Here is a 12,001-nt window from a genome sequence, read left to right on the forward strand (position 1 = left end):
TCTTTGATGTCGTCGGAGGGCATTTCTCAATCGATCAGACCTCCTGGTTTTTCTCAACTAGTTCAGTTGTGCTGAACACCCTCATCTCTGATTTTTTCGCCAAAGATGTTTTTCGAAAAGAAATCATCTCAAAAAAAAAAACAATTCATTAATGGGAAATGAATAAATAGTCTTATCTATCTTTATAGAACATCAGCGTCTAGCTTGATGTTAGTTGTATTTAAATCATTTTCTCACTTGGCATAAGTACATAAATATAATTATATTTATTTTTATAAGAAATTACAATAGATTTTTTCAAAATATAAAATTCGGACGACCTAGTTATTTACACGCGAAATCTCAATTCTTTATCGGATCTCGAAAATATTGGGTATATTATTCCAAAGTTCTTCTTGTATTTTCAGGATTCTTATGACGCGGTCAACTCAAAATTCACCTTTTATGGTTTCGATGATGCTCCAGTACCTTTTGTTTTCGAATATTCGGAATGGAATGGAAATTCTCTCAATTGATTAAAAAAAGTAATTTCACTAAAGGTTTATTTCTTCTTTTCAGGTTCGAGAAATTCCCTTGACACTTGAGATGTGGGGGAAAGCTTATGCCACGCAATATGCGTCGCCTCCATGGCGATGCTGATGCGTCGCCTCTTCGTAGATACCCAGGTAAGAATTGAAAACTACACTGCCCAACAAAATTAACGCACATTATGAAAATCTCAAATTTATTCTACAACTGAAGGTGTTCTCAATGATAATTATTTTTATCAGAATTATGAATGCATATGTTATCCACTTTCAACGTTTTTCTTCAATACAGATGTTTTTTCCCAGCAGGAATAAAAAAAGCTGAGATTATCAGATTTGGTATGTATTGGCTTCATTCTGAAATCAGTTGTTCTCGATCAATTCTAGTGATCAATAGTTCTTCTTTCGTTTGATTTTCTACACTCGATCGCTATGCAATGCGAAACACGCAATTTGACCCAAGAGGAATGTGCCCAAGCGGTAGTTTTGCGAGAAGAAGGGTGGACATACACAAGAATTGTAGAAAGGTTTGGAGTTTCCCATACAAGTGTGTCCAGAATGTTGCAGCGATTCATGGAGACAGGTATGAATGTCCGAAGACCAGGACAGGGTAGACCACGGGTAACAACTGTCATTCAAAAACGATACTTGAAAGTTTCTTCGTTGAGACAACAGTTTGCAACCGCTCGCCTCCTTCAAACTCAGCTTGAGCAAACTCATGGGGTGCAAATTAGCACTCAGACAATAAGAAATCGCCTCAGAGAATATGATTATAGGCCTCGTGTCGCGGTAAGAGGTCCAGCTCTTACCCCAGCCGATATAAGTGCGCGTTTGGATTTTGCGAGAGAGCATATCCATTGGGAAGAGGCTGATTGGGAAAGAGTTCTCTTCACAGATGAGTCTAGATTCTGCCTCTACCATTGAGATCGACGTTCCCTTGTATACAGACGTCCACATGAAAGATATGCTCAGTGCAATTTCCTGAATACTACTGGTTTCGGGGGAGGATCGATTATGGTATGGGGTGGAATATCTTTGACTGCTCGCACAGACCTAGTGGTCGTTGATAATGGAGCTATGAATGCTGATGGGTATATAAGGAACATTCTTGAAGAGCATGTAGTGCCATTTGCCCCATACATTGGTGAAAATTTCATTTTTATGGACGATAATGCCAGACCCCATCGTGCGCGCATCGTTCAGGAGTACCTTGAAGAGGTTGAAGTCTCTTGAATGGAATGGCCAGCAAGAAGTCTAGATCTCAATCCGATTGAGCAGGTTTGGGACAACCTCAATAGAAGGCTGAGATGTTCAGAAAACCATCCAGCTACTCTTAATGACTTAGGAATCCAACTCAGTGAAATCTGGGAAGGATTAGATCAGAACATTTTAAGATCACTCATTTTAAGTATGAACCGTCGTTGCCAAGCTGTAATTAATGCAAGGGGTGGAAATACCAAGTATTAAATCACTTATCAGCAATCCAGTATTTTGAAAATTGTTTATTTCTCTCCTTTCACATAAAATTCGGTGAAATCCTGAATTTTTCTTCCATTTAATGTGTCTTGTTTTGTTCAAAACCTTCACGAGAGAACATAAAAAATAAGTTATAAAGTCAACTTCAATTAAAATTGAGATTTTCAGAATGTGCGTTAATTTTTTTGCGCAGTGTATTTCGTGATTATATTCATACCATACAGTTGGATTAAATACCTATATTTCTGTAGATGGATGTCCATACTCTATAGTTCACCAATCGAAGAAAAATGTCTTTGCCAAACTCTTATTTAGCTAGGCGTCCATAAGGCGCCTAATGGACGCCTAGCTTTGAAAGACTACTAATCACAAATCAAATTCTGTGATGCTTTTCCGTTTTATAGTATTCTGGAAGATTAACTATGATTTATTTGAATTCTTATGAAATCAATATTTTATGTATAGTATATCCAAAGTCACTTGAACTAGTCCATAAAAACGCTTGGCCATAGATGTCCCTTTGAAGTGAATACTGCCATCCTCTAAGTACCAGGGTTTTTTTGAAAGTATTGTTAGGCAATAAATTCACTGGCTTCAAAGAAATTTCTGGAAACTTGGACAACCCTTGTATCATCGAAACATTCTGCCTTCCTCCAAGTGACTTTGGATGTACTATACATGCTGCTAAGAATGAGTATCTCTTCTTCTTATTTCTCAACCCATAATCATCTACTCCTGGACATAGGTATCTCTCAAACTCACCAAGCTTCCCTATCTTGTGCTTCGATTACCCAATTTTTTCGAGCCACCTTTTTTATATCGTCAATCTTTTTTGTGGCGCACTACGCTTCCTTTTGTTGGTCTGGGTCACCATACGATTGTTCTATGAGCCCATCTGACCAGCCAAATTCCACTTCATCTCAGCCACCTCCTGAATTATATCTTAATCTTGGTCTGCTGAATCCACAACAACCAAAATTAATTCTTATTACGAATGATTTAAACACTCACAATGAGAATAAGCACATCGGTGACTTAGCAAAGGGTTGGCAACACAAACTTCGGAAATTTACGTTTTTTCCGTGTGTTTTATGATGGATACAGTTTTATGATGGATACACTACTCACCTCCGATGTTTGCACGTTTTTCTTTTGGTCTAAACTCAATTTTTTGTTTTCATTGGATTTTCTATGGTTCTAACGACTCAATCAGAACAAAAATTGCATTCAACTTGAAATTGTTATTCAATATATAGGTAAACGCAAAATCTCAAGTCTATTCGAAATTTTTGCGTAAAACTTAAAACTGTTATCTTGAATCCAATTGCAAAATTTCTTCACCGTCAGAGAAATAACATTTCGGACAGCCATTCCCAATAGGCACAGGTACGTTGATATAACGTTGTGAAATTGTTCGGTAACCAACCGTTCATTATTTATCAGATAAAAAGTCGCGGGAATAAATGTTTAGTTGCTCGAAGTATTAAATCAATATTGGACGTTGTTTTTAAATATACGAATATGTTTTAATTATTATATCAACAGAAACATTGACAGAAACACTCAAATATATGTATAAACAATTCTGTATTTATTCAACAAAAAATAGACACATCACATATGGATTATTCTGGTTATATTTTTGGTACATTTTGAACATTCCAAATACAATATTTCATGTTGGCGAGACCTACTCGACCCAAGCTAATTTTGTGAGGGTGTTACGTCGTTTCATCCTGAGTTCACTGATAGTATCGTCAGTTGGGCACACAGTGATCTCTGCCAAATATACCTTTCCATTTCTAAAGCGGAGGACTTTGGCTGAGAAAAATAAACTTAAAGCTCACAGCACGCTGTGTTCCTAAGCCTTCACTCATCCAAGTTATAACTGCGCTCGGTGTTGCTTGGCTTCAGTATTCTAACTGACAATTTCAGCGTGTTATGGGTGACTTTCTTGGACTAGCAAAGAGCCACTAAAATTCAAATATATTATAGTAAACAACCGCTCAAACAAATGTTTGGACATCACAAATGAATATTCTCTCTGTATTATAGATCTTCTTCCTTATAACCAACATAACAGAACTGTAAAACTGTCTGCGCGAAAATTTGAAGTACACGTCTCAGTTTAGTTTTTAGTGATGTTTCCGTATATTAAAACTGATTTTCAAAATTCCGATGTACATCAGGGTGTTGTTACGAGGATTCAAACGATTCATAATTTTTATCTTTATCTACACGTATCTGAAACACGTTAATCTTGAAACCAAAATGATAACGTTGAAAATTCAACAGATAACGTGAATTTCAACGATTCAACGTTGAATTAACGGAAGTGTGTCCATTGGGACGTGCGTCTCCTCCCTTCGTCTGGATCACTCGGATTTTCTCTACCTGAAATTGGCATGAACTATTTTGAAGAACATTGTTGTTTTTGCAGCAAGGCAAGTTGTGGACAAAGATTTTTGTATTTTTGACGGCAATTCCGAAGAATGGCCAACATTCATTTCACACTTCATGCGTATTTCAAAATTATGCGAATATTCTTCAGAAGAAATGATGATAAAACTTCAAAAATGTTTAAGAGGTGAAGCCAAGCTTGCAGTATCAGGAATGATGACGTCCCCAGACAACATTGATTTAGTTTTGAGGACACTCGAAATGAGATTTGGTAGACCTGACCAAATCATCGAGGGGCTCATCACGAAGGTGAGAAATCTTTCACCAATTAGAGAAAACAACATGGACACTTTGATTCACCTCTCCAATCATGTTTGCTGTCTCGTGGCTACGATCAAATCATTGGACCATTTTGAACACCTCCAAAATCCGCAAATACTACGAGAATTGGTTCAGAAACTACCTTATTCGTTGAAACTCCAATGGGGAGAAGAAATTATGCGAAAAAAGGAAACGACAAATCTGAACGACTTTTCTATCTGGATTAATGAAAAGGCAACTGCAGCGTGTTTTGTCAATAGTTCCAATAGTTTCAAGATAGAAACAAAACCAAAACTTCAGTTCTCGGCAAGACGACAAGAAACTACTTTGATTTCGACAGATATAAAAAATCATGACGAGAAATGTAAATATTGTGCAGTAAAAGGACACAAAATAGAGAATTGTTCGAAAATGTCCTCTGACGACGTTGATACAAGATGGGCGGTTATTACAAAACAGAAACTGTGTTTTTCATGTCTCCGACGTAATCACCAGACCATGAAATGCAGAGCAAGACGACAGTGTAACATCAATGGTTGTAAGCGTTCCCATCATCAGCTGCTTCATAAAGATTCCCAAAGATCAATCGAAGAAACTGATACCCATTCAACCCAGACAGAATTTAAAAACAATGAGAACGTGCTTGCAGTTGGACATGGAGAAGGCAATGTTTTGTTGAGGATGGTGAAAGTGAAGTTGTATGGAAACAACACTGTTTTGGAGACCGTAGCTTTATGTGATGAAGCTTCTTCTGTGACTCTCGTAGACAAGTCGATAGCTAACAGATTGGGACTGAATGGCACACCTCAACCGCTTTGCATCCAATGGACTAACAATTTAGCCTCTCGCCATGAAGATTCAAGTTGTTTAAATATTGATATATCGGGAGTATTCGACGGAGCTAAGATTTTCAATATGAAAAATGTCAGAACAGTACAAAATTTAGCTCTCCCCATTCAAGAGATCCGAAAATCCGATTGGGAAAGGTATTCTTATTTGTCAGGAATTCCCTTCCACGAAATAGGAGAACGCCCTATGATTTTATTGGGTCAAGACAATGTACGCCTCACTGTAGCCAGAAAAGTTATTCAAAGCACCGACAATCTTCCCATTGCGACAAAAACCAATCTGGGTTGGATACTTCACGGAGGAAACTGTATCAGACAAGAAAAACAGGTATATTCCTTCCACATCTGCAGTTCTGGAATGTCCGACGATTCACTCCATGAAATGGTGAAACAATCTTTTACCACAGATGCCTTTGGAGTAGTTCCAATGAAAACGAACGTGAATAAAGCAGAACAGAGGGCTATGGAGATAATGAAAAATACAATCAGACGTGTAGGAAAAAGATTCGAGATAGGGCTGCTGTGGAAGGAAGACAACATCCATCTCCCAGAGAGCAAAACAATTGCCATTCAGCGACTGAAATGCGTCGAGAAACAAATACAGAAGGATAGGGACTTTGGGAAGCGATACTCTGAGAAAATAAGAAGCTACGTCGAGAAAGGATATGCAAGGAAGTTGACTCCTGCAGAATCCAATGAAGAAGGTCCTCGATGCTGGTATTTGCCGCATTTCGGAGTAATTAACCCCAATAAGCCAAATAAACTTCGTTTAGTCTTTGATGCCGCCTCAAAATCGAACGGAACTAGTCTGAATGATAATTTACTATCTGGCCCAGACTTACTACAATCATTGGTGGAGGTATTGATTAAATTTCGACAAAGGAAAATTGGATTCTGCAGTGATGTCAGAGAAATGTTCCATCAAGTTATGGTAAGAAAGGAAGACCAAAGCTCCCAGAGGTTTTTATGGCGAGATGGGGATTCGAATCGACAATGGGACGTTTATGAAATGCAAGTTATGACCTTTGGTGCCACTTGCTCCCCAACCTGTGCCCAGTTCGTCAAAAATGTGAATGCTGAGGAGTTATCCAGCCAGAAAAATGTTATCGATGCTATAACAAAAAAACACTATGTAGACGACTATCTTGACTGTACCGATTCTGTAGAAGAAGCCTTGGAAACAATCTCCGAAGTGTCACGGGTTCAAAAATCAGGAGGATTTGAGCTTGTCAACTGGATATGCAATTCGGGAGAAGTCATAGAAAAACTGTCATCAGACGATTCAGTATTCAAGGACTTCTGTGTGGATTCGAATTCGACAATGCAAAGAGTACTTGGCCTTTCTTGGGATTCAAAATTGGATCTATTTTGTTTCAGAATTTCAAAATTCGAAGATAAATTTAGAGATAGTAGACCAACCAAGCGACAAATTTTGAAGAAGGTAATGTCAATATTCGACCCTTTAGGACTCATTGTGAATTTCACAATAAAAGGACCTATCCTCATACAAGACATATGGCGGTTTGGGATTGGATGGGACGATAGTATAGATGTAACTCTTGTTATGGCCCGAGCGAGAGTAGCTCCAACAAAACCCTTTTCTATTCCACGTTTGGAGTTGCAGGCTGCGGTGATGGGAAGCAGGCTCGCAAAAACAATCAAGGACCCTTTGGAGATAAAAATTGACGAAGTATTTTTATGGTCAGACTTTACTACGGTACTTTGTTGGATCAAAGGTGATGGAAACAAATTGGGACAGTTCGAAAGTCACCGCATCGGAGAGATCCAAGAACTAACAAATATCAACAACTGGAATTGGATTCCCTCAAAGTTGAATTCGGCCGATATTGCCACCAGAACCTACAACAAAGACGACGGCAATAAGACGACCTACGCAGAAGAGCTGAAGAGAGCACTCGGAGATATTGACCAGGCAAGAATCACTAAAAGAACAAAATGGAATAATGACGGAAAGCAGCTGAATATCAATGACATAGTCATCATTGTTGAAGAAAATTGTCCAAGAAGACAGTGGAAGTTAGGAAGAGTAGAGACACTTTATCCAGGCCCTGATGGACGAGTTCGAGTAGTGAGTGTCAGAACTAGTAACGGAGTATTCAAGCGCCCGGCTGCAAAGTTGTGCAGAATCGAGATGGAAGATGGCTAGAGTGAGAGAAGCTGAAACTTCTTCACGGAGGGGAGAAAATGTTGCTCTTCACTCTGTACTATATGTATTATTTCATATAGTTAGATCAGAGTCAGTGTTTTTGACATAAAATAGTTTTTGACATAAGTTTTTTGGAAGTAGTTTGTCAATTCAATTGTGAAGAATATTTGTCGAATTAAAGTTAAAATTGAACACAACTACAGACATTATTTGATAAAAAGACGACGTAACAAACATGGAGCATGATATTCAGGTTCTGATGTGGGAATTTCAGTACCTCAGTTCACGATGAATTAATTAATTAATTCACAACGATGAACAGTCAAGAATTCCCATATTGAATGAATGTAATGAGAATAAATTGGAGATTTTAATCGAAATATGGAAGCCAGATAAATTAAATTGAAAGTCTCGAATTAAAGCATTATGGAATAAATGAAGAATAATGAGATGAGGAAAACTGAATTAATAGGCGATAAAATGCTGAAATGAAAATTCTGAGGAATACTGCAGTCTTTCAACTAATGAAAGCTGTAAACTATAACTAATACAAACATATTAATTCCTGGTGAGAATGGAGAATCTGAAGAAAGCTTGAAAAACGGATAATTTTGCGAATAATATCAGAATTTCACCTATTTCCATGCTTTAATCAGCAAATGAAGTAAAGGAATATATCAATTAGCCTTCCACATCAAAATATAAGAATAGAATGAGGCTATTTTTTTTTATATTCAGAACACGTGGTTGTCAATCATGCACGTACAAGATATCTCGAAATTAAATTTAAAAATAGACATGATAAAAATGAATTGAAATAAACGTTAGAATTAAAAATCATCTAAGATGCAAAGTTTATTTTAACTTGAACACCGTTAAACTCACTTTTGTTATCGTACATTATGCTGATTATTATGGAAGAGAGCTCTCGTTGAAGAGAAACTCAGGATACTAGTTATAAAACATAGATGAAACAGAATATATTGATATTGAAATAATAAATCAAAGCAAAACTAGTTGTATTGCCCGGTGCCAATTCCCCTTTAATATGTAACATTGACTTCCTAAAAAAAAAACTTAGTTTTCGAAAATATATAAGAGTAAAGTTCTAGAGTAGTCCTGTTCGCGTTGGTAGGTACATGTGTTGTATATATCACCCTGTGAACAGGGATATGATATAGTTGGATGGTCATTGTGATTGTATGCCATATATTGTCAGAAATATAAGTCAACATTTTCAGTAGTTTTTCGGATATGAATTCGAATATCATATACATCTTAAATGGGATTACTATCACGTAGTTTTCGGCTTATCAGTCAAACTTTGGCCATTCATACCCGCTCTGGCGCTGCTGCGATGACAAAACTTTGTACGGTTTACATTCACTTCATCTTCTTTCTTCATTCTTCTTTCTATTCGAAGCAAATAAGTAGGGGGCAGCACTGTACGAAGTCTTTCACGAAATTTTGATTTTACCTCTTTTGTAATGATTTTTGGTGGGTTCGCGAATATTTTGAAAATATATCAGTGCTTTTTACACGGTACATATCATTAATTCTTCCGTGAAAAACGGAAAGTTACCAATTTTTTTTTAATTCGCAAATTAGAAATATTCACTTTTTTCCATGTAGATTATTGTTTAATTATGTGAAAACCCTATCGGAATCGGTGATTTGTATGAAGAAATATCTCTGATTTCGTTTTGAACTGATCAACCACGTTGTGGTATTCCCTCTTAACCTAAAAGTTCAGATGAGAGAACTATTATTTAGATTGCTAAATACGAGTAAGTTGTTGGTACAATCGATAAACTTTTTTAATATGAGAAAGAAGGGTTCGATAACGAAGTTTGAACCATAAATTACTAGAAATAATAGCATACTTTTCTTTCGATTGTTCATACCTTCCATTCGATTGTTCCTGAATTGGAGGTACGAACAAATGCTTTGTTTTCGAGATACTGGGTGTTTCTTGTAGTCCTACTTTTTTGTGATGCATATAATAGTTTATTGAATCTTTATTGATCTTCTCTACAGATTGGGTAAATAAGTACCAAAACTTCCTATAAATAATTATTTATTCATCACAGCTCACTGGATCTTATAATAATTTGAATTTTCCTGAGTATTAGATACTGTAGAATTGATTGACAAGAAACCATAAAGTGTAGTACTGGACCAGTGTTTTTTTTCACATTTTTCTAAACTTCCAGTGATTCACCAAAAAAAAAGTTCTGGTGGAAAGAAGCGGGCACTCTCTCAGAAAAAATCCACCTTGTAGATTTGCGTTCAAAATTGGCATATCATAAAATGAAAACATTGAATTGAAATATCTATGCCAAATTTAAATTAAATATCTTGTGAAGGGGAGGTACTATGAGAAAAAAGTTGAACTTTACCATTTATATCTCGAAAACAAATCGTTTTCGGGCCCATGTTATAGTACTTTATTTCTTAAAATGATCCAAGGAATATGTCGTTTTCGTTTGTACCTCCAATTAAGGAACACCTCGTATAGTCAATTCAAAACTGTCTCTACAAATAAATTGCAATTTGAATGAAACACATTGAATTGTAAAACACAGCATAGACAATTTTCCGATGCGAATATCTCAGTTCAGTTCTTTGATAATTGCAGTATAAAACTTTTGGGAGGAAAATGATTAAAAAAACGGAAAACAACGGGTAAGTGTATACCAATGACGAATGCAAAAATCCCAGTTGAAAAAACAAGGGGGACGCCGACAAAACGACTAGATAAAGGAAAATAATAAACCTCGTACATAAACCTGCTCGTAGTGCAATAGAAGTAATCATCTTGAAAGCGATAATAAACTCATAAAACGTAAAAGGGTCCGAAAACGCACTTGTTATGTCCCATAGTAGGTAAATCAACGTTTCATATCAACTCAAAAGTATTAAAATAAATACCTAAATAAATCAGAAATTCAGAAAATAAACTTCAAGCGCGACAAGCGACGTGAAACAACCGATGACACTAGAGGCGCAATAGTTGCCAAACCTTGGATTTCAGCAGGTAGATACAGAAAATAATAAATATTCTGCTTATTATAAATTCGACAATTATGAAAAATATTGGATTACGAATGTTCAAACTCAAATAAATTTATTTCATTCAATATAAAATACATTCATAACAATATAGAAAAATTGTGAATTTGAAAATTCATCACAATAGATAAATAAGAGAATCTTCAACTTCCTCGATAGCTCAAAGGCGAGAGCATTGGACTAGTAATTCGGAAGTTGCGGGTTCGAGTCCCGCTCGGGGAGGTACTTTTTCCAGAATTGAAAAACTGTCTGAATGCCGTGAAGTTAATTTAATATATATCACAATCCGACAACAAAACCTTACCATGTTGGGGACATACAAAATTGCGTATACTTCCTCTATCTATGTTTATTACTCTATGACTTATTCAAAATGATGTGGCCATTTCACAAAAATAATGTAACAACTTTCTTATGAAGCACTATCTCATGGATGGAATAACTGAAACAAAATTAATGTCGTTTTCGAGGGTTGCCATAATACAAAAAAAAATCACTATGCCAAAAAAGGATCCGAATTGAAATTTTTCCACGAAACTTGGTATTCCTAGTAGGAGCTGAATGAATGAAGGTGCCGAGAGATGAAAATAATTAAGAAACCATAAGATGAATCCAAAATTGTAGAAGGGAAAACTTGGCAAACTATCCTATGGATTCATAAATTACTCTGAGCGAGACTGGTCGCAAGCTGTTGCCACAAGATAAAAGCATTTCTGTAATTAATCTATGAAGTTCCAAGTTCCAGACCATAAACTATGACAAGTTCCTGGAATAATCTTTCAATATTGCATGTCTTGTTATCTATTGGACCACAAGAATAGATTTCATTCGAACTAGACACAAAATATCAGCATCAATTATTCATACTGAAATAAGTTACTTTCAAGTTGACTTTCAATGAATTAACAAAACTTTTATCCATGAAATTTTAATATACCTATGTATGTTGAACGATATTTTATCTTCATAAACAAACAACCCAGCCAATGGGGTAATATACTTCCTATTCCCTCGCTACTAAAAGGTCAACAGTAGGTAATTCAATACATAATATTATGTGAATTTTTTTGTACATAGTTTTACAATAAAATCCTATTTTATTTTATTTTAATAAAGAAAAAAAATTATTTATTATTTTATTTATTTTAGTAAATAAATAATAAAAAAAGAGTCTAATTAAAAAAAAAATC

The 12,001-nt window shown here is 35.9% G+C and overlaps 1 protein-coding gene across 5 annotated transcripts in view; it reads left to right on the forward strand.

The window, feature by feature from the left end:
* The window catches only part of LOC123674060 (kazrin), a 122,307-nt gene that overhangs the window by 62,648 nt on the left and 47,658 nt on the right, over positions 1 to 12,001 (forward strand). For all 5 annotated transcript variants that reach the window (XM_045608896.1, XM_045608898.1, XM_045608900.1 and 2 more), the window contains exon 2: positions 559 to 665. In XM_045608896.1, the coding sequence (XP_045464852.1) occupies positions 627 to 665 (39 nt within the window). In that variant the 5' untranslated portion in view covers positions 559 to 626. The remainder of the gene's footprint in view (positions 1 to 558; positions 666 to 12,001) is intronic.

Source organism: Harmonia axyridis, chromosome 2 (genome assembly GCF_914767665.1).
Source record: "Harmonia axyridis chromosome 2, icHarAxyr1.1, whole genome shotgun sequence".
Classification (NCBI taxonomy): Eukaryota; Metazoa; Arthropoda; class Insecta; order Coleoptera; family Coccinellidae; genus Harmonia; species Harmonia axyridis.